General features: G+C 38.5%; 2 protein-coding genes across 3 annotated transcripts; one reads left to right on the top strand and one right to left on the bottom strand.

Moving 5' to 3' along the window:
• Positions 1-5,682: 5,682 nt before the first annotated feature.
• On the top strand, positions 5,683-17,713 carry acp1 (acid phosphatase 1). Of its 2 annotated transcripts, none has more exons than XM_029496840.1 (6): positions 5,683-5,731; positions 6,720-6,793; positions 7,529-7,642; positions 12,087-12,148; positions 12,858-12,963; positions 15,410-17,707. In XM_029496840.1, the coding sequence occupies exons 1-6, from the start codon at positions 5,689-5,691 to the stop codon at positions 15,485-15,487; spliced, it is 477 nt and encodes a 158-aa protein (XP_029352700.1). In that variant the 5' UTR covers positions 5,683-5,688; the 3' UTR covers positions 15,488-17,707. The 2 variants fall into 2 exon arrangements, with proteins under 2 accessions (XP_029352700.1, XP_029352701.1); XM_029496841.1 differs by lacking the exon at positions 7,529-7,642 and adding an exon at positions 7,703-7,816 and having other exon boundaries at positions 5,684-5,731; positions 15,410-17,713.
• Positions 17,714-17,758: 45 nt separating this feature from the next.
• alkal2a (ALK and LTK ligand 2a) lies at positions 17,759-21,832 on the bottom strand. The gene is made up of 7 exons (XM_029497103.1): positions 21,818-21,832; positions 20,213-20,230; positions 19,505-19,871; positions 19,125-19,178; positions 18,886-18,966; positions 18,702-18,780; positions 17,759-18,101 (listed from the first exon to the last, which is right to left on the bottom strand). Exons 1-6 carry the CDS (start codon positions 21,830-21,832, stop codon positions 18,716-18,718), a joined length of 600 nt encoding a protein of 199 aa, XP_029352963.1. The 3' UTR covers positions 17,759-18,101; positions 18,702-18,715.
• Between the last annotated feature and the right edge of the window lie 971 nt (positions 21,833-22,803).

Genomic DNA, 22,803 nt, shown 5'->3' with positions numbered 1-22,803 from the left:
CAAAGTACACCTGATACCATCTCAAGCAGGAATGGTGAAAGTTGACACTGCTGCATATCTTTTCAGTCTTGTCTTGGTGGAAAATTTTATCTCTTTTCCTCAGCTTGCATGAAAACCTTTTATATTTGCACCAAATTATTTTCTGTCTTTATTGATCTGAGAATCTGTCAATGATTACAGACTCATTTACTCAAGGAACTGAGTCAAATCAAATGGGCGCAACAATCATTGAGTGTCTACGTTGCGCAATAACTGTTTACCCCAACCTAGTCATTATTGATTCATTCATGTGCTTACTGTCTCAAAAGCCACAAAAACAGTATTGCACAATTCCACAAGCTGAAATTGTGATGAGATTTGATGGGTTTTTATTGCCTGTTCGTTCTTTTTCTGCTTTTACTGGATTCTATTGGTTCTTAAAGGTTTTTGAATTTTGAGTATACACTGTCTTTATTCTGAGATTTTATTGAATTCTTAATGCTTAAATCACTCATAAAACATCCTAATTTGACAAAGCAGTAACAAAATTTATTGGTAGAAGTAGTAGACATAAGTGTTGAAGGTTTACAACATCTCCACCTACTTGTTAAAATAATGAGGGATAAAAGGCAATAATCTGAATTTGTTTTCTGTTGTATAGTGTGACATGGCTTCTGTTGTAAACATACACTTTTCATGTGTCTGCAGTCTAAGATCTTGATCTAACAAATCAAGCACATGTGCATAACAGAACAGGAGAGTTGGATCAAGAAAGAAGGCTTTCTGCCTTTTTTCTTATACTCTCCAAAAGTGTTGCTGACTGAGAGAACGATTATATTTGGCAATTTTCTGACCACAGGTTCAACTATGGGGTTTTCCACAGCCCTTAGTTTCTCCTAAGGTCAGTGTTGCAGGAGGGACGATGAATGATTGATCTGTCAACATTCCCATTCCCAGGCCTTTTTCCTTTTCTCCTAATGGCTTTAAAGAAATCTTTTGTGGTTGTATCTCCCACTCCCACAAACTTTAAAAACCTCCAGCACTGACATGCTTCAGCACCTATGTTGAAACCATCTTGGCTTGCAATAGCTGCAAGAACCAAATTGATTGCAATGGATGGAAATAAAAGAAAGAAAAGGCAAATCCCATCACAAAAATAAGGCGGTTACAACTGACTCCCTGTTCTTTGCTTCCTTGTACAATTTAAAACATCTGCTAAACTAGGACCTGAAACATCTGTGGACAAACTGAAGCTTAATGTTACCAGATCACCAGGTTTACGTGTTCAAAAGGCAGAGGGCAGCACTGGAATACAAAGTATGCCTATGCCTTAATCAACCTCCCATAGTGAAACACATTCAAGGGCCTACTTTGAGGAGCAAAAATCACTACTACATGCGTTACTGCAGTCATCCAACATAAAAAATAAGATGCCTCTGTTCTATCTGTTTAGTTACTTCTTCTAAAAGCTGACTGACAAAGATTGATGACCAGACGGCCTTTTCATTGATGCAGCTCCAATCCATTCAAACTGCACTTTTTCTGCAATTGCAGTTTATTATCATACCACATCTGGGTTTTGTGTGGTTTGCATTTCTGGTTTTCTTTAGTTTGGTTTCCCTAAAGTCTAACTCTCCAGGGGCGGCCTCGCCCAGCGTGAGCTGGTTTGAGTACACCATGGACAGGTCGCAGGCAACTTCTATATGAAAAGAAGAATTATCACCAGGCTCAGCTGGTTGACTGATCTCTGTGGACCTTTATGGTGTCTTTGGGCTTATTGTCCTGGTTTTACAGTCAACAGCTGTGCTTTGTCGGTTTATTCAACAATATTCTCATGAATAATAATAGACAAGCCTAGTCACATTTAGTGTATGAGTGATATTTCCCCAAAAGGACAAAGGTGAAAATTAGCTAAAGAAAAAAAAAGTTTGTATTAAATGTAAACTTACATTTTGTTTTCAAACCAACTAACCCTAACCCTTTTCATGAATGATATTGCAACTTTAGCTGTAAGTAGACAAGTGTCTGATACTACATTTGTCAAATTGAAAATTGAAATATGTCACAGTTGGCTTTCCAGTTTGTTTCAGCTGCAAGCCAAATTCCCCATAAAATATGTTATCTCTGTTTCGTATTACTTGAGAAAAGAAAAGAGAGCAGATTCTGAGATGATAGAGAGCAGATGAAACATGAGCATTGACAACATTAGTCACTTTCCCCATGAGCCCTCTGAATTCTATTTCATTCTTAACTCATGCTGCTAGTTGGAAAAACATATTCTACACTTTAATGCGAGACTGCATCATATGCTAATTGTGTTTTTATTACGTCACTCACAATAATTACCATTTATCCCTTTACTCAATTAAAAATGGTTTGCAAATTACCTGATATAATTGCTGCAGGCATCATTTACTTACAAGTTATTGTTTGAGTGTTATGTAAAGTAACTGATAATTGGTAATTATATATGCAACTAATACATAATACATACAAATTACCTGGAATATAAGGTCACCACCACTTCCCACTAAATTGATGTTAGTGTTTATGTGTCCAAGGTCCATCTTACTGTATTTCTATGAAGCACTGAATCCTTTTTTTTCCTGGTAAGTCTAATAGTTTGGTTTTCTTTTTTCTTTTTTAACTTAAATTCTTGTGTTTTTGGCCAGAGGACAGAAAGCAGCATGAAGGGAATCAGTTCCATTCACAAACAAATGGACATCAGATGGTGTTTGTTTCGATAAATTTATGGTTGCAATTGATCTGATCTGTATTTAATGTGAATGCTGCTCAACCCACAAAGAATTACCACCTTATGCTGCAAGTCTACAAATCCTGTCTTATCTTACAGTTTATTGTTTTGTTTCAATGCAACTTCAGTGTTTGTCTCTCAAAAAAGGCAACTAACACTGGGGCATTACTGTTTATTTTTATAAATCCACAGAGGCACAGAAAACAAAGATAGTAACAATCATAACAATAACAAAATCAAGATAAAACTTCTAACATTGACAGTCTGGTTTAATCATGACTTCATTACCCTTATCTACCAAATGTTAAAAAAATAACGCCACATTAATTGATATAGAAATTCTGCAGTGAATCTACTGTAGTTGCAAATAAACCAAGACATTTTATTTGGCATTCATTCTGAAGTGATAAAAAGAAAATCACAACACATAATGGTTAAAAAGCAGTGACATTTGAAAATAATGAGAGCCATTTGTGAGAAAGAGAACAAATAATGCAGTATTGAATTACTATACATAGCACTGAGTTCTCAAATCTTCTACCATCATTTTAACATTAACCGAAGTCAATAATTATTCTCTTGGATCCACTCCATAAAACATAAGTCAGGATTTCATAAATCCTGTACTTGTGTTTTTTATTTATTTATAATGAGTATGTTCAAATAAACCTACAAACTTAATTCTTTACAGTTTTTGACCTTCTACGGGGTGTAATATTTTCGTTCCTCCTGTACCAAAATTAAAATTAAAAGGTACTCAATGCCTCACAAGCCTATGAGACACAATCATACCAGGCCTTTCTGCTGGGCTCAGCAGTTTGTCAACAAACCTGAGGTTTTTCCAATCTAGATCTTTTTGACTCATTGATTTGAATGGTGAAAAAATATAATCATCTAATTTGCTTCCCCATGCATGGACAGGCTTGTCAGGGAAGATGGGATTTTAGGGAGGAACCTCTACTGAATATAGTTGCATCTTCTGCATCTGTATCTTGTTATTGAATGCGCAACTCAACACACATGACAAGACAAACAGTCATCCTCAGACATTCCTCAAAATTCAATCACAGGTAAGAAACTATGTACATCAGAAGTTGAAAGATAGCCACAAGCAGCAAGGTAACTTGTAATAAATTGAATACTTTTGCTATAAAAAACAATGAATTCCTCCCATCGTACAATCCTCTATGCATCTTTTTCAAAAGTGTATAGTACGTATGTGTGCATTTTGTGAATCTTTTCATACACTAGGTGCTTCAGACTTCCTCTCTTCTCCTCTACATTGGATCTCATGACAAAGAGAAGCCAGGGTAAGTACACCAGGGAGGGCAAAGGAAAGCAACAGCCACAGCTGCTTAAACTGTCATAACACTACAATTTCTTATTTTGTTTGAACTGCTCTCACAGCATAACAACTGGGAATACACTGGATGTTTTTATCAAGTTCATTTCTTTGGCCCAAAACTCTCATCACTTTCTATTGTCAGTGCTACAAGCCGTAGATTCAGGTTTTGGTGCTAAAGTTCAGTATATTCTGTTGTATTTATTCAGTCACCAGGATTTCTTTTCATAATTATGAAAGCCCCTGATGGGATTTACCCCGAAGGTGGTCACATTAAAAATACATTTAACAGCTTAAATGATTTTGCTGAATATAAACATGCAAACAGAATTTAGACAATCACGCAAACCAGCACCAAAATGAAAAATTTTAAGCAGATGTAAAAATCCCACTTCTGTGTGAACATCTGTTGAAAGGGTTAGGATGTAGTGATTAAACTGTTGAATTAGGCTAGAATATAAAACAGGGTTTAGGACCCTTTTTAACTTAATAATAGTGATGGGTTAAAAAAGAAGGTTGTATAACTCCCAGTAATCAGCTGTTGAAAATGTCTATCTTTGTCCAGGATTTTCTCATGACCTGTATGTGTCATGCAAGGACTGAGCATTATTCAGAAACAGGGGAACATTGTGTCTTATTCAAAGGTCTGAAGTAACTATAATCCCATCGTGCAATTTGTGATGTTGTACACTGACGTCATGAATGTCTGGATGTCATTAAACATGAGAGTTGATTTATATGTGTGAATGGAATAAATGTAGACAGGTTTTATCTTTAAATCAATGATAAATCAGGAATTGTTTCAAGGGATTATAAAGTTTTTTTTCTCCCTCTAACTAACATTTAGTATCAGCACTTTAAAACTTGTGACTAATGTGACTAATCTGGCAATAAAATAAAAGAGTGTGTTACATACTAGTAAAACAGATTTTCATATGTTTCAAATTATTGCAAATGTGTTTTTTCCCTTTATGCCAAAAATCTTTTTAAAAGTATTTATAAAATATCAATGGGCTGTCTTGAACAATGCAACAGGAATAAATGTGTCTGTGAAGGTTGTCATTCATCCAGGTCATATTTATCCAAAGAGAGTTGAGATGAGAGCAACTGTACTCTAGTCCGAGAGTAGTCAGTGTAGCCTGTTGATACGATGGTTTAAATTTTCCATATACAGATTAGATTTGATTAGATGAGCACAGAAAAGTTTTCCACTGCCACTAGATTCATTAGAAAACAGCCTTTGTATGTCAAGCTCTTAAAATAAAAAATTCTGCACAGCGAAATTGAAATAAATCAAGCGAAGCAACATTTACCAAAAACGCTCTTGAATAGATGGGACCTCAAAATCAATTATGGTAATTGTTAATTAACGGTAATAAACAACATTCATCGCCACTATAGAGTTTACCTTGTAAGTGAGCACACAGTCATTTTAACAATAATAATAAACAATTTTCCAATCCACACAGAGATGTCTTAAAACTTAAATATTAACCTTAATACTTAAATTGTATTGTCATTACAATTTCTGCAATGAGTTTCAAAAAGTCTTTTTGTACAGGCGGTGACGGGGTCTTTATCTATGACGTCATTCAGGTCCCTTCAGAACAAAATGGCGGCCACCGGCAAGAATTCGGTCTTGTTCGTTTGCCTCGGTAAGACAAGTTTTTAAAAATCCTTTAACAAGCTCGGGTTCAGGTAGACAGTTATAATCCATTAAACGCATTTTTGCTGTTGTATTGGTGTGCTACGCCTTTTTAGTTTCTCTAACTGAAGTGTTTGAGCAAGCCAAAACCAGACTAACGATTCGACGCGTTATGAGCGAAATTTCCCATTTAGACAGCTCCAGGAGGCAAAAAATAAATATATATATATATATCTGTAGTTTATAAGAAATGCGGAATAATGCCAGCCAGGCCAGGTCAGTTTACGACAGGTCGAAGTACATCCTGTGAAAGCTGCTTAGTTATCATTCGTCCAGATGTTGTCAGCACTGTGACGATGCAAGATGTCTGCTACTCAAGTGAACAGGTTGTAGTTCCGTTTATTAAGCTGTGTACACAAACCCGTGAGCAGCACGTGTCTCACTCACTGTCATCGAAATAAAAGCAAACATCCCCCAAGAATAATAATAATAATAATAATTTTTTAAAAAAGAGTCTCTAGTTTTTATTATGGGCTCTTTCAGAAGATCGCATGAAGGTTTGAGATAAATTACAGCTGCTTGCAGGCTAAAAATAATCACTTCATGACAGTGTGCTGATTACTCCATTCATGGCCTAAAATTGGGAAGACTGCTGGAGAGTTACTGTGGTCAGTCTTAGATACAGTTTCTACATGAAAATTATTTTGTGTTAGTGGGTTGTTGTTGTTGTTGTAGTTTTTTTTTCCTACATTTTCTTCCTGTTGATGCAACCTGACTTTGTGTGACATTTGCTGTAGTATGTTAGAAACTATTTCCTGTTTACGTGGAAACAAGAACAGCAGAGTGAGGAAAATGCTGGATAAAGTAACCGTCTTAATTGAATCATGCCATTTTATTCCCTGTTCTATGTAATTTAGTTGAGCTTGTAAGTGCAATTACCTGATTTGATACATTTGAATAATTAAATTACATGTATTTATTTCTTTATTTTTTAACAGGGAATATTTGCAGATCCCCCATCGCTGAAGCAGTCTTCAGGAAGATGGCAACGGATGCTGGTGTTCTTGACAAGGTAATGTTGTACAAGACTGATTTTCTTTTGTCATTTAGGCCATTTAGTGTTGACAGAACTAGCAATAGAAATAATACACATTATTGAGATCATACAACAGAAACAGTGTGACAACTAAACCATTTCTCTCTCTGTTGTTTCTTACTACAAATACATTTATAATGCACTGTTGCTCAATGCATGCTTCTATGAGTAATGTTAACTATTTGATATTAACAGGAAAGAAATTGGTAATATATGTGGATAATATATTGTTATTTATGTGAGATTTAGAATCTAGCCCAACAATTGTGTTGGATGATAATCAGAAAATATTTTTTGATGGTTCTGGAGGCCCTTTTTTGTAGATTTTGTTCAACACCTGGTTATTGACAAATTGTCAATATTCATAAATATAATTGTATATACATGGATATAATGTATATAATTGTAATGGTGCTGGAACTGAGATGCCAAATACAGGCCATAAATAACATTTCTGAAATAGAGTAAAATAGGTAATCATTGTCAGACCTAATTACACATAACAGTTTGATGGCAGTCCCAATCCAACATGACAAAAAAAAATGTAGTCAAAACTTTGGACAGGAACTGTAAATATTAACAGCTCAGCTGTTAAGTTTTGTCCAATAGCAAGGAATTGTACTGCAGACATTTAATTACAGAGAACTTTTCTTCATGTGAGTGTATGAGTCATTATTGCTGTTATTGTTCCCCGTCCCCTGCTCTCCCTAGTGGAGGATAGACAGTGCTGCCACCTCCACCTATGAAATAGGAAACCCTCCAGACCACCGAGGCCAAGCATGCATGGAGAGACATAGCGTGCCAATGAGGCATGTGGCCAGGCAGGTATGAGCATCCATCCCCTCCCCTATCTTTGTAGCAGTTTCTTGCTCTCTGTTGTTGCAGTGGGTCATAGACAGTGGTGCCACATCTGACTGGAATATAGGCAGCTCACCGGACGCCCGTGGTCTGACATGTCTCAGGAAACATGGCATTGAAACAAGCCACAGGGCCCGACAGGTACAACCAGCTGTCCTATGGCTCCTCTAACCTGATTGATATTTGTATGTATGACTGAAGATGGTAAGATTATGCTGACCAGACAATCAGAGGCAGTTGCCCTGACACACAGCAAAACATGAAGACACTACATATTTAGTTGAAGACAGACCCAGTTCAAGTGTTATTTTACTGAGTTTAACTGTTTTTTTGTTTTTGTTTTTGTTTTTGTCACAAAAAAAGTTAAGTAGCTTTTTACAGTAGTATTTAAAGTATGATAAAAGTATGATAAATTATGATGATCTAATGATATCTCAATAACAGCTCAAAGGTTCAATGGGCCTGAGAATTCAGCACCCTTCAGCTACATGAAACACATGCAGAGAAACAAAACACTAACAAATTCATAAAACATCCTCATCAGTTCGGCAGCACATATGCTGCAAATATTCATGGCACAATTCAAGTGTTTCCAAGAAACACTAAAAAGTGATTAAAGTGGCTGGGATGCATTTGTTGCACAATAATTTGTGAGTTTTGAAGGAAAAACATTCAATACATGTACTATAATGCGCCTTTATCAAGTGCATCCTGGCAGGTTATTCGCATTATTCACTCTCTCAACTTGACATGCGGTTCATTGCGGTTGTGACTGCACCTTCGTCGAAAATGTTCTACAAAGCAGTGTGCCACAACGACTTCCTGGCAACAATTTTTTTATGCCCTTTGGAAACACCTACTTTGGGTTGCGAGTGTTTGCTGTGTTTGTGTATTTGGTCATTTTGAGAGTATTTGCACCACGTGTGTTATCCAATTGATAAAGATGTTTTTTGAATTTGTCTGTTGGCATGTTTCATTTGCTCTCAAAGGCAAAATGCAAACCAACAGTTCGGATTAGTTAGTGATTAGTAGGTTGCTTTGAAAATGTATTCATGATTGGTAAAATTGATTAGTCTACATAGATCTGCTATCTGTTTTGGCTTGGCTAAGAGATATACTCTTTAGATGAACCAGATTTGTGTGTGGTGCTTTGTGCTTGTTATTTGGTTGCCTTGAATTTTTCTTGTATGGCTTTAGTAATCACACAGATGCAACGGATTCAGTCATCTGTTTCTCATTTGCATGGGTGTTGTCTTGGATGCTTTGTATCTGGTGGAAGATATTGACAAAATTTTCTACTAAATATTAAGAATACAGTGTGTTCAGCAGGTCAAACCTCAGTACAATGACCTCTTGTCACAGTCAGATGAACTCTGCAGGGCACTGCAGCTGGGTTCGCCTTTTGAAGGATCCAACAGTGGGGTTTAAAAAGTCATACAATCAATGCCAAACACTTAACTTTCTTATGATATGAACTTCAACTTCATTTTAAAGTTTTCCTTAAGTTTAATTTTAGCACACAAGTCAGAAAAATAGTCAGAAAAATTTCAGCAGTTAAAATGTTTAACTTCTCAGTTGCTTTCTTTTTGAAATCTTTTTTCTATGCAGAAACAAAAAAATACATGACCATTAAACTGTCATTTTGTCAATTGTCATAAGAATTAGCAAATTTCTTCCAAGTAGTCGTGTTCCTACTGTGGATATTCAGAAGTATAAAATAAAATGAAAAGCTGGAGGGAGTTGGCAGGGGAAAAAAGGAGCTGACTTGATTGTTGTATGAAACGATGCTGGTGCTATGCTGTAGACACCAGACAGTAGCTCTCTTTTCAGTTGAACAGCTTTTGGATCAGCATGGTCTTATGCTCTGCCAGAAGGAGTTTGTAAGACATTTGTCCAATCACTATGAAATCAAGTCATGATATGCGATCTGAACAACCACACGCTCCTGGAAGACAGTCACAGTGTTTTAGTTGGTTTTCCTCATTAAAAGTGACAGAAATAATTCTGTCTAGAAAAACTGAGAAAAAAAAAAGAATAAAATGGATTTTCTGCCTCCTCTCCTACCTGTGCACATATGGAAGTCATTTTGCAAAGTTACAGAAGCAGTTGGATGCAGATTCTCCTCTTTTCCCCACACCAGCATCAGCATTTCCAATAAGCAGTTTGAACACATACTAAAACAATCTGACTATTGCTGGAAACTGATATATTTATTTTCACACTAACTTCAAGGCTTAAGCCCAATTTCTAGATCTATACACGAGTTTAAGTTGCGTTTTAAGTTTGCTTTAATTTCTGTGTCTTGTGTATGTTTGATTGCCCATGAAAGTGAGAAACAGTGTGGCCGATATTGTGTTTATACTGCTGTGTAAAATTGTGGGAACTGTGATGATTATGAAATCTAGAAGAAGGAACTTTACAGAAGGTGCTTTAAATCCTGAAACAAGGCTGAAATTACACAAAGATGCTTGTCCATTTAGGGCCTTCAGCATTCGAGTTGTTAGTTTATCCTCAGTACAGCTCCTACTCCCTTGTGCCCTTAAAGCGCTGCTCAATGCTTGAGATCTACTGTCGCTTTGGTTTGTCTTTCTGCAAAACCAATGAGCCAGAGTTTCCTTTAATCTCCTCAAAGCTCAACCTCTTGGGTTTAAACCCAGCAAGCTTTGACAAGCTTTTGCTCGTTCCACCTTTCCACCTCATTCCTCCTTTTTATCTCTCCCACCTTAAATTTTTATGCTCAGCCCCCTAATTCCAATTTTTTTTTATTTTGGAACTTTTGTCACTGCCATTTTCCCAGCAGAGTGGGACATTGTTTAAATGCAATGGTATGCCCAAATAACTACACGTTAGATTTAAGCAAGTTGAATTTTGAGTTTCATACTCCTCCATTTTAGATGAGATTAATAGAACAGGTCTTTCGGGGTGATGGTGTCTTGAACCTGCTGAACTTGAGTTATCTTATGTATGTCTCTCTGCTCATTTCTCATTCACCATAAATCCCCCCTAGTCCACTGTCGGTGTGAAAGCGTAAGAGTGGCAGGACATGAGAGATCAGCAGACCCTGTGATTACCATCGCCTGAGATTAGCACTGTGTGTGTGAGAGTGTGAATGGCCGCAGGCTCACACAGTCTGTTTATTTGCTACTTTGCCATTACAGCACTGACCATAGATGTCTCTGTGGTTTAATAAATCCATTACCCAACATCTGGTACATTTTTTGAGTTTTGTGTCTGTTTTTTCTCTCTTTGTCTGTTTGCTGCCTTCCCAGCATTCTAATTCATGGCTTCTCAAAACCCTGAAAAGTCTGGATGTGTTTTTTTTTTTCTCCTTTTTCCAATATTGGTGCTTGCTCCATCAAATTATCACAAGAACAGTGAACACTTTACACAACATTCCCCCACTTGCCTGCAGATGTGCAGCTTAGATCTCTTTCATGACCAGATATCCCCATGCGTCCAGAATAATATTAATGTTATTAACCTCAAGATTTTAGTCTCAGTTGAATTGACTACACCCATAGGAGTCATGGTAGCAATAGTTGTTTTAATCCCAAAACATATTTTAACTTGAAATGAAAAAAAAATGAGCCACTGGAGTATCTTTAATGCCACAGCCAAACAAAGTTATTTATCTAAGAGCTAAGATGGCTGTAATTGCAACCTAATCTGATTTCATGCTGTGCAAGGCTCAAGTAGTTTTCCACGCAACAGCAGTGCCCAGTTAAGTTGCCCGTCTCACTGGGGCATAACTGCTTTTTTTAAACAGCACGCTGCTCCTTCATGTTTTATTATTTCCTTTCATAATTAAAAACGATACATTAAAGAAGAAATGGCAAACACATTTCACTTCCTTTGACTGTGTCACAATAAAAGCAACCACATTGTTATTTTTGTTTGTTTGTAAACAGCCATTATTAACTATCTCAACAGAAAATGTTACTTAGTAAATCTGACTTTGTGTAACCTTAACATCTAACATATGCAGAACACATCAGCCTTACCACCTGTAGAGCAAAGGAGGAGTGTGAAAAGAAGGGCAGTAATGTCTGTCACGTCAGGTCTGCTTCCTTGCATGTGTGTTCATGCATGTCATTATACACGAGACAAATAAAACTTGCAACCATTTCAAAGTGTCCAGATGAAACCCTAAATATTCCTCTAACACAGCAAAAGAAATGTTAACAGTGAACTACCAATGAAGCAAACCGTAAAATTGAGACATAAGACAGAATCCGAGGGGATCTGATTTCATGAACATCTAAAGGACAACAGCTTTAAATCTTCACTTCAAAGAGCACACTGACTTTTACTGGATGTCTTACCAACAGAGAGCGACCCTGCATGCCATACTGTTTCTGCACTGAGCCAAAAGTAATATTTGTTTTGTCCTGCATTTCTGCTGCTCTTCCAGGTGACCAAGGAAGATTTCATGAGCTTCCAGTATATTCTCTGCATGGATCAGAGCAATCTGAGGTACAATATTTCAGTCGACAGCAGCAGTGTTGGGTTTCAGTGTGAATGTGAATCATAATTGGATGCAGAGTTACTGGAGACAAGTGTCCCAATCGCCTTGGTTAAAAAGTAAAAAAAGGAAAAGGACATTTGTCTTGAAATAGGGGTGTATGTAGGTGAATGCCTCTTTTTAATGAGCAATATCCTTCTTTAAGCTCTTTCCAGAGGTCAAGGGGAGGGATATTTTTTGCTACTTTGAACGTTTAGGGATCATTTTGAGATCACATGCTTATGGCAGACCTGATCTGTAAGCAGCTTACTGAGTTCTTTGGATGCCTCGTCTTTGCTCTTTTGAGCACTTTTTTCCACTCCCTCTCCCACATATTTTTTTTTTCTTTTTACCAATGTTAAGCTGTCCAGACTGAGTATAAAGTGAGACCTTGTCCCGAGACTAATCTGGCCATGTTTTGTCGTTTTTAAGAAAACCCTTTACGACAATTGTTTAACTCCTGTATGTGTTATGCATACGTGAGTGTCTAAGCTGTAATGACTATTGTGTTTTACGTGTTGTGCTTTGAGAAGAAAGTTATTACACACATTTAGTCTTTTAAACACTTAGGAATAGATTAAGATTGCTTTTTTCATCTATATGGCCAATAAAAACTTTACCATTATATTTTATTCCTCCTTTTTTGCTTTATATATTGAGTTGTATGCTTTCTTTTTTCAGTGACTTGAATAGGAAAGCAAAATCTGTCAACAACTACAAAGCAAAGATTGAGCTTCTTGGTTCATATGACCCTCAGAAGCAGCTGATCATCAACGATCCATATTATGTAAGTATTTATGAAATTCTATTTTTAATGCAAAGTAAAGCATGTTTCCAAAGGGTGGGAGCATTATTACTTTCCAACCTACCCCACTGTGAGGATATGACAAATATTGTTGGGGCAGCAGCAAGTTTGAAAACTTGTAATTCAAGCTGTTTGTGATACAGGACAATGAGTTTAATGTTATGTATTGGGAAATATCCCAGTAATTACTGCAGATGGACATCACAATGTCAATGCTGAACAATTAAACCCTATCCTACTTGTTAAAAGTATTGCAACATTAAAAGAATAAATGAATAGTAAATCACTGCTCAACCTTAGGTGGAAAGTATCCTTTGTATTATTCATCTTATAAATTGTCGAAAAATTGAATTTCACCACCTTTCCTCTCCCTACCACTCCAAGTCAGTGTGAAGAGCCCAGAAAACCACAACACTGAAAATCTCTTTAAAGAAAAGAAGAAGGGGGGGAAAAAACGTCTGGAAAACCTACTCATCGTTAGAAGCTGATTGTCAGCATAGATTTTAGAACGTAAAGCCATTTTATGGTGCATAGTGAATATAAACTGTTAACCATCAGAAAGAGTTTACAGACAACAGCAAGAATGCTAAAAGCAAATGTTACACACTGGGATCACTTGGAGTTTGAAAGATTACAGTTTTGGCGAAAACATGTCAGTCTTCAGGTGCATTTGGTTTTCCTGGAGAAAATTCACTCTCCAAAGGACGAGATGGGATCGTCTCCAGATAGGGTTTTTTTTTGGGGGGGGAGGGGGACAGCGCTAAAGCAAAACTGCACTGTAGCAGTCGAATGCAGTGGAGTGAGGTTCTTGCTCTATCGTTCCAAATAAATGGATCAAGAGAGAGTAGTCATTCCAGCCCAGTAAACACTGAGGTAAATAATTTTTACCTGTTGTGTCATTTAATTATTTGACTTTGCAAAAATATTCTCTGGTTTCACATCAGTTCACCTTTTCATCCCTGCTCACTCATCCCTTTTGTTCCTTGCGTGCATTCCCTGTAGTTAAGACATGCCAAATTATTTGGACACTGGGTCCTAGGCTGCTTTTTATCTTCTTGAGAGTTTTGAGTGAGAAATAGCGAGTGTGGGAAAAGTCAAGTAAATGCACGGCAAGGTTTGAATGTTTGATTAATGATGATAATATACAGGACATTAAGAAAATAGATGGCTTCCAAGGGACACCCAAACTTATTATATTTATATCTCTTCTTTAATTAAATAGTTTTATGCTGCAAACATTATTTCCTGTGTGGTTTTTCTGGAGAATGATGTGCGGTGTGGACTGCTGTGGTGTCGTGTTTACTGAATTTGTGCCTCTTGTGTGGGAAAAAAAAAAAATAAATAAAATTATTAGTTATGTGGCAGGAAGAAGAGGTTGCAGCTGACTACATTTTGGGGGCTGTAGTCAGTTGCATTTATTTGTCTCATATTTTGGGTTTGAATATCACGTTTCTTTCTGTGTTGATGGAAAGAGCATCTTTGTTTAGTCGTCTCAACCAAAAGTACGGGTGAATGCCCTTCAGCCAGTGTGGTTTGAAGACTAAAACAACATTGGCTCACCAGTCACCACATCACATGACAGCAAAGTGAGAAGCGAGATGGTCACTGATTATGTGTTAGAAAAATGGAGACAGATCTTTCTTTATAGAATTTGACTATTTGTTTTATGGCCATCAATGAAATACCTCCAGTTATTTTTTTCCATTTCTTTCTGCACCACCAGGCTTTTCCCATGTTGTAGTACACCTCCAGGGATGGCGTCACTTCAGTCAAAAACAGAATATGTTGTCAACTATTTATCTTGAACTTATACATTTTTTGTTGTCACCAAAGGGATCTGTTGTATTAATTGTGGTGATCCTTTGGCTTTTCCTCTCATTCCACCATCAAATATGAGTGAAATATCTCTCTTTCAACCATGACAGTTACGTGGCTCACATAGTGATGAGATGGCACAGGTAACTGAATCACTTCAACCATTAAGAGAATATTCAGCAGCCACTAATTTTGATTTGCTATTGGAGATATTTTGCAAAAAAAATGTTTGGGTTTGATTCTAAACTGAATTTTTTGTTGGTTGATCATAACAGGATACTTAAACACTGCACTTTGACGTCTTTGACCAGGGCTTCAAAAGTTATCTTGCTGCTGTGGGCAGTATATAGCTCCCATACTAAAAACTATGTTCTCGAAATTAAGTGCTTCAGCATTCAATACATTTAGGCCAGGTGGCATCAGAATAGGATCCCTTCCCTACAGAACAATTTAGCAATTTTGTACTCAAATAGTAGAAATAATTTACTGGTGGAGTAGGAATTTAATTTTATCTCAATTCTTTCCCACCAGATGAATGCAATGATTGTGCTGTTGCAGTTTGACTGAAATGTGTTAACTTACTTTTTTTTTATCTTTATGTTTTGTCTCACAGGGAAGCCAAGAAGACTTTGAGAAAGTGTACGACCAGTGTGTTCGCTGCTGCAAAGCATTTCTGGAGGCAAACCCCTAAGAGCATCTGACCTGAAATAACCCCTACTGAGTCTGTTAGGTAAACAAATAATCAAGTAATTATGTATTGGCCGTGTCACACAACCTCTCATCGTTATAACTGTTGGCGATGATGCAGAAATCACTTTTCGTTGTTATACAAGTTGAACATTGTATATATTTACAAGGATGTTGTGCAGCCAGGTGTGTAGACTGTAAATTCTGATTATTAAAATACATAAACAAATTCTTTTCATCTTTTATATTTTTCAGTATGCTATTCCTCATTGAATAGACACACACTGAAAATGATAATAGTTAACATCTTAGGTCCACCGGTCGAAGTTTGACACTGGGGACAAAGAAGAAATGCTAATCTTCATGGGTATTTTGTTAGGTACTCTGTGGTAAGGGTCATTTTTGGGTTTTTTTCCCTGTATAACTCTTATAGAAATGGTCCAGCAAATACAGCACTATGGGCATGCTGTTCTTCTAAACAGACACAAAATGTATTCTGTATTCACCATCTACTACTCAAACTGAGGCGACCCGTCTCTGACAATACAAAGGACCTGCTTTTCTGATTTGATTGCACCCCAATTTCAGATGTAGTTTGACAATAGTGAAATGTGGATCATTATGAAAAGGGCTGTAAAACTTGAAAGATGGACTGATTTGAAAGAAAGATGAACCAAATTAAGACAGAAGATTTCCCTTCCAGATTAATTGTTTTCAGGTCGTTTTCATGTATAACTGTCAGAATTAACTGTGGGGCTAACGGGGCTTAACTGTGGTGGATGTGGTGGATGTTTAAGACTCATGAACTTGACTCAGTTAGATTTCAGAAGTAGGAGGGTTTTTTTTCACTGTTTCATAACTTGAACAATGATTTCAAGTGTTTTGGAGACATTGTGGTTCGTTTTTGGTACCGAGACAAGTCACATAAGCGATGAATTTCCCTCAGGCACTATGAGCTTAAACAACCAAAATGAATATGATAGAGTGTACCAGAACAATAGAATCTATCTTTTCATGTAACCCTCTGAAAGATGTTGTAGTTTATTTCCAAGTAATGTGACTGTTTTGTTCTTATTCGATCCACACTAGTTGTTGTCCCATCCAAATATTTGCTATTTAAAATATATTCTGCAGCGGTTGCTAAGGGGGTGTGGTGACAGAGGTTTCTGTATAATACAACACAACAATGACTAAGGGAATTTTATTCATTGGATTTGTAGTCTAAGAAAATCATGTGTGACTTTAAACAGCAATGGCAGAAGTTTTAGAGGAAGGGCAATAGCCAAGAACATCCAGACCCTTTTTCGTTCCCCCCACTTTTTGTTATTCCTGCTGTCATTAGCACATACTGGCTAAATGCCCTCCCAAAGGGATATGTATTCATGGATCACTTCCCTTAAATTGTCCAGAACAACTTCTGATTTCACCTTCATTCTGCCTGGACAATCCATACAGAATGAAATGAACTTTATTTGGTGAACTGCCCCTTTTAAAAGGAGCTCATTATCCCTGTGTGAATATTTTTCTGACTGAAATATGCTAATTGACTTTCTGCAAACTTTGCAACAACCTTCGTTTTAAACTGCACTCTCAGAACTTGATCCAGTTGTGATTTTTCAGAGAGAATACTTCATTAGTTTCAAGACAGGATTACTAAAGACAATACTGAAAGACAACAAGGACCATTCATATTTGTACCAATCATATAATTTATTTAAATATATTTCATCTTTAAATATATATATTTATATATGTATTTCACACCCATTTGATAAATGCCAACCAGTTTAATTCAAGGAGTAAAGGTGGATTTTTACAGTCTGCATACTGTGTGTTTCTCCTGGTACAAATGGTAATGGCCTACATTATGTACAGTGGAACCTTGTGACACTTCAAAAATATAAATATATTGACTGTACCACATTTTACCGAATCCACAGGAGGTCTGTGACTGAGAACCAGCACTTCCTTTGAAACATGTCTGCACAGATGCAGAGAAATGCTCATGCAGTTAATAATTTAATCACAGTTCTTTCTCAGTGTGAGAACGAGTGGGTGAAACTATGCCTTGACTTCCAGCCGGCTGTCTGGGAGAGCGTTTTGTCTGTGTATTAGGTGGGCAGTAGTAGAAGGGAACCCCCTCGTACAGAGCAAACTCCTCACAGATGGCAAGCGGCACTGTAAACAGTACGTTTTGGATTTTTGATCTTTTCTTAAAGAAAGTAACAAAATGAAAATATGTCATCCCTTTTTTTTTGTTGTTGTTGTGGTTGTGTTTTTTTTTTTTTTTTTCCCCCAAGCAACATCTTTTTGGATGCCAGCAGGGACAAAATGTCTTTATGATTGTTTTCTTGGCCACTTCTTTCTTTACCTTCTCCACTGCTCAGTCTCACCATCTTTGTATTGGTCTGGTTTTGTTGCCTGGTCGCTCCCTCGAAGTGGAAGTAAATCATCAAGGCCCATCCAGAGCGATGGTTGGCAATAATCCACACCTGAGCACAACAGACCTCACTGAAGGACAATCCTGTGCCCAATATCAGTTTATGCTTCCATCTTACTCTCCAAGGCACTTTTTTCCCCCCATGTTTTTTTTCCTGGAAAATGTGTTTGGCTTCAACCTGCAATGAAGAATTGGGAATTCAGCATTGTGTCCAACTTGGCAGCACTTGAAAAATGATTTTCCTTCCCAAAAGGATCACAAATGATAAATCAAATTGCAACAGGTCTCCTGCTCTCAGTGTGCTACTGCCACAGCTTGTGTGTCTCGAAACACATCTACCACACCTCGACATCCGCCTCAACACATGTACAGTTTCCCTGTAAACTTCAGCCTTTAGTTCGACAGTCCTGAATTACTTAAGTAAAAGTAGCAAAGTCGAAAAATCGAATAAATGTATTAAAAATTGTATAGAGAGTCATTTCTGCAGCATCATCATAAAGTGATCATGTTTAGTGTGTAAAATTGTTTAAACAAGGATTTTATTGGTTAAAATTGTCTCTTCACTTTGAGCAGATAATCTCAGTACTTACCTTCCCTTGTGAAACTTAGAAATTTAAATTATTTACCATCTTACATGTTTACTCTCACAATGGCATGTGTGCTGGAGCAGCTAAGCCACCAACTGCAGCACAACAGCACTTCTATGTAAACATCATCTGTTCAGAGGCATAAAACATTTAAGCCCGTGTTTGAGTTTAAAGTGAACATGTTCAAGTACCTTGTGTGTGCCTGCTACCCCTCTGTGCACTGCAGACTGCCAGCTAGCCGTGTGAGGAGCCGAGCACATCTTTTGAAGTCTGGGAAGAGAAGATGACCCAGAGAGAGCGTGAGCAGTTCACACACATCTCACACAGCATGCTGCAATGGGCAAAGTTACGCTTCATGTTGTCAGTGCAGCTTACATGCAGGTATTGTGCAGTCCCGTGTGTGGTGGTAGACTCTGTAAACCTGCTTCCTGCACTTGGGACTAAAGTAAAGTGGACCTGAGAAAAAACAGGAAGACATTAAAGAATATTTCCAGCTGTTACCTAAGACCCTCCTGCACTTCACATGTGTTTTTTGGTCCTCTTTAGCCAAAACATATAGTCTCAGATTTTGTCAATACTTGACCCAAACACACTGGTTTGCTGTGATTTCTTACCTGTTATATGTTTTATGAATTTCTCCTTCTTCACAAGGTCTCTTGGGAACACAACTGTGCAAAGACACAAAAAGTAGAGGAGTGTCAGGTCTGATAGATTTCAATAGCTAAGACATGGATTTTTATTAGAGGGTCTAATAGACACCTAATTTCTTAAAGAGCGTCCCTCTCTATTACAGGAAAGATGTTTTTCATGCGGTCAAATTCATCGGAGGATCAGTTCAACTACAATATAAATAAAAATAAAAATCTAAGCTCTGAAGTCCAGAAAGCTTTAACTTCCATCAGTCTATAATATCTTTACAGTAAGGAGAGGAAATATGTTCCACTTGGCTCCATCCTCCTGGGATCCAGCATCAGGGTCTCTCCCAGCCACTCACCGACAGCCGGACCTCTGTCTGCTTTCAGGTTGCGTAAATCCTTTGGTTCCACCGCAGATGTTCTCATCCCTGACCTCCACGGGGCTTCCGTTTGCGCGCCGTGCCCGCCCCGGCTATCCTCCACATGCTTCACGATCTCCACCATCCGCTTCAGGTGCTGCCTCTCAGCCCTGCCGGCCGGGGCCGTCCCCGGCGGCGCCTCGGTGGGCGCGCTCCGGCTGCAGTGGCCGGTAAGCGTGCACATCAGTATCACCAGTCCCATAGAGAAGTGTCTGCGCAGTCCGCTCATAGCGCTGATGGAGTGAGGAGGGAGAGGGGGAAAGTGGACTGTTATCCAACAGCTCTGGACGAAAGCTGAACCGGACACCTGCAGGAAAAGGGAAGAAATGTCAAGCTGAATCGTTTCTCGTACAAACGACTTCAGACATTGAATTAGGCCAAGAGAGTTTTCCGAATGGGTTTCCTTCGCCTTTTGGCTCATCACGCATCTTTAGTTAGTTCATGTGTCCATTTTTACAACAATCATGAAAAGCTTTACGGTTCTGTCGTGTTTAAGACAACTAACCCTCAACTAGAAGCTTCTCATCTTTTTTTGGGCAACACGTGGATCATTTCCACCGTATCACCGCCGGACGGGTCGGTCTCACAACATTAACAGCATTAACGCTTCATTTGCTTAAATCCGATAGATCGGACAGGTTTGGTTACCTTCAGGTCTGAATGGTGCTGGATGGGGAGTGGAAGTGATCAAGTGCAGAGAGGGGCCGAAGAACTGCGCGCCACTTCGGTTTGATGTCCCGCTCCTGTCCGCTCCGGTGTGTCTTTAAAAAAAAATAAAATAAAATATCTTTTCTTATTTGTGGGAGGAAAACTGCAAAACTTTTGCTCGCAGCCTCCGCGCCTCACACCTCCTGATCGGCCGACTGAGGCGGACTGTGGACGGGCAGCCGGAGCAGTCCAGGTCCCGGTGTCTGTGCGTGCGTCCCGGCTGGAGTATCGGATCCGTATCCTTTAAGTCCGGCTGACTTTTTATTGTGTATAGCAGACCAGACGTGGTGACTCGTCCCATGAGGCTTCCTCCGCCGTGTCCGCAATAATCACAACGCTCATTATTTGGCAGAAAGTGCACTCGGGTTGACTGACCTCATGAACGCCGCGTGAAGTTTTCTGCGCCCCCCCCTCTCTGTGTCTCCATTTATCCGAGCGATCCGCGCTTACAGGAAGTCTTCCTTTCCTGCTAATACTTCCAATGAAATTTCCACTCAGCCCCGTATAGACCGATGATACCGGCATCTTAGTGGAAGCACTCACTTATCCTTTTTTTTTTTTACGCATCACCCCCATTTAGAGTCATTGCACGCTTTATGAGCATCATGGGAATAGAAACCCAATTACGCACCGTTTAAGGATGATTCTTTGAAAATTAATTAGGCAGGTTTCATGCTGATTGCTCTGGAGTTTCTGGTCAGGGCATCCGGCTACACTGCACAGTCGAGCTTTTCTCCCAACTGGAGATAAGTCTCCACGGACTACGGCTGGGACAGCTTTCTCACTTGCCCGCCCCCTTTTCATCATTGTTGGATCACTGACTGTGATGTTTCAGCACACGGCTGTGTAAACTGCACCAACACAACACATGTGGCCGTGCGTAAAGTAACGCGTTGGTGCTGAAAGGACAGCGCGCACTGTCGCCCTGATCCGGACCTGCTGCCGTCTCCTCTCAGCGTCACTGTATCTGAACTCAGTGGTGATTAATTCCATCGACCAAAAAGATCGATATGTGTATTTGGTTTCACTGGTGAGTCACACGAGGTTGAGTCGTCCTGCGTTTTTGGAAATCTGGCAGGGAGAATTTCACTTTTGTATCAGTTTTATGAGATGGATAAGAAAGTTATTCCCTACAGGCTCTGAGGTCGCACATGATTTCTCCGGTTTGCTGCCCTGTTGTGTGGAGAGCAGTGTGACACTGACTGCTTAGTTTACAGGGCAGGTAGATGCAGTGACTCTGTCGAAGGGGGTTGTGGATGAATATTATTCAGCACTGGGCTGTAATCACCACTAAGCATTTTGATATAACAGCTGTAAAGCTGGCAACCAATTTAAATTTAAATACAGTTCCAATATTCTTTCGGTCATCAAATATTACGATGTCAAGTAAGTCCCAGGATGAATTTCTGGAATTCACTGGTATGATCAGTAAATCAAAAGGTGCCACCAACAACATTGCACTTTCAGCAGGGGGCATCATTCTGCAATGACTTTGTTCATATTTGGAGTCTTGTGCTCTTCTCTTTCTGACTTCTTCTGACTTACCTTCTGCTCGTTCATTCCCTCCAGCACATGAGAGTCCACAACTCTCTCTCTCTCTCTCTCTCTCTCTTTTTCTTGTTAATTTATGTCTCCTAGACTTATCATGATGTGGTTGGTTTTGTGTCTTATATATATTGTGTAGTCTGTTGTCTTTTTAGGTCTTCATGGCGGAGAGGAGGCCATTAAGCATCACGATTGTCAATAATGTAAGTCTGCTTTGTTTCTTTATTCTGTAGATGACAGAATTTTTCATCTGTCCATCCCTCCACTGTTCCTCCTCTGTAGGTCTCATCCATTTTTGCCCTCATCCAATTTGAGGTTCATAGACAAGACTGTGTTGAAAGTCTGTACAGATTTTTGAGCCCCCTGAGGCATATTTGGAATTTGTGAGAATGGGCTCTATAAATAAAATCTGACATTACATGATGCCTGTCCACAAAAACATACACTTAGAGCCAAAAAGGAAACAAAAAACCCAATTTTGACCACAAAGTGCCATCAGGGGCCAAATCTACTGGGTGACATTAGATGTAATAATGATCATAAATTTTATTTATGAAGCTTTTTACATGTCTCCTTTCTTTCTGAGATATTAAACACCTTTTGTTGAAAGAGCTTAGATTGATGATTATACATTAGACCTTATTGCCACAATATAGTAAATAATACATATAATGATATGGATAAGTTATTATTCTTGCAGTACGGCCTAAATCTCATGAAGGTTTGAGTAAAAAAGCAGCCTAATATTGTATTGTGTGTGTAATTTAGGACTGACCTTATCGATTCTGACTAACCAGTGACAAAGACAAGTCACTAAACTCTCAAAGGAGGGTAATAACTTCTCTAAACTCTGGACCAGCCACGTGTTTGTGCTTTTTTCTACACTGTGTGAAAATTAATGATTCATATTCATATGATTTTAAACAAACCACATGCTCTGCACCTCGCAGATGCAACGTGCTGATCACCGATTTCAAAACTCTAAC

Source organism: Echeneis naucrates, chromosome 24 (assembly GCF_900963305.1).
Source record: "Echeneis naucrates chromosome 24, fEcheNa1.1, whole genome shotgun sequence".
NCBI lineage: Eukaryota > Metazoa > Chordata > Actinopteri > Carangiformes > Echeneidae > Echeneis > Echeneis naucrates.
The sequence above is the reverse complement of the archived record's forward strand: the minus strand, read 5'-3'. Positions and strand labels throughout refer to the sequence as shown.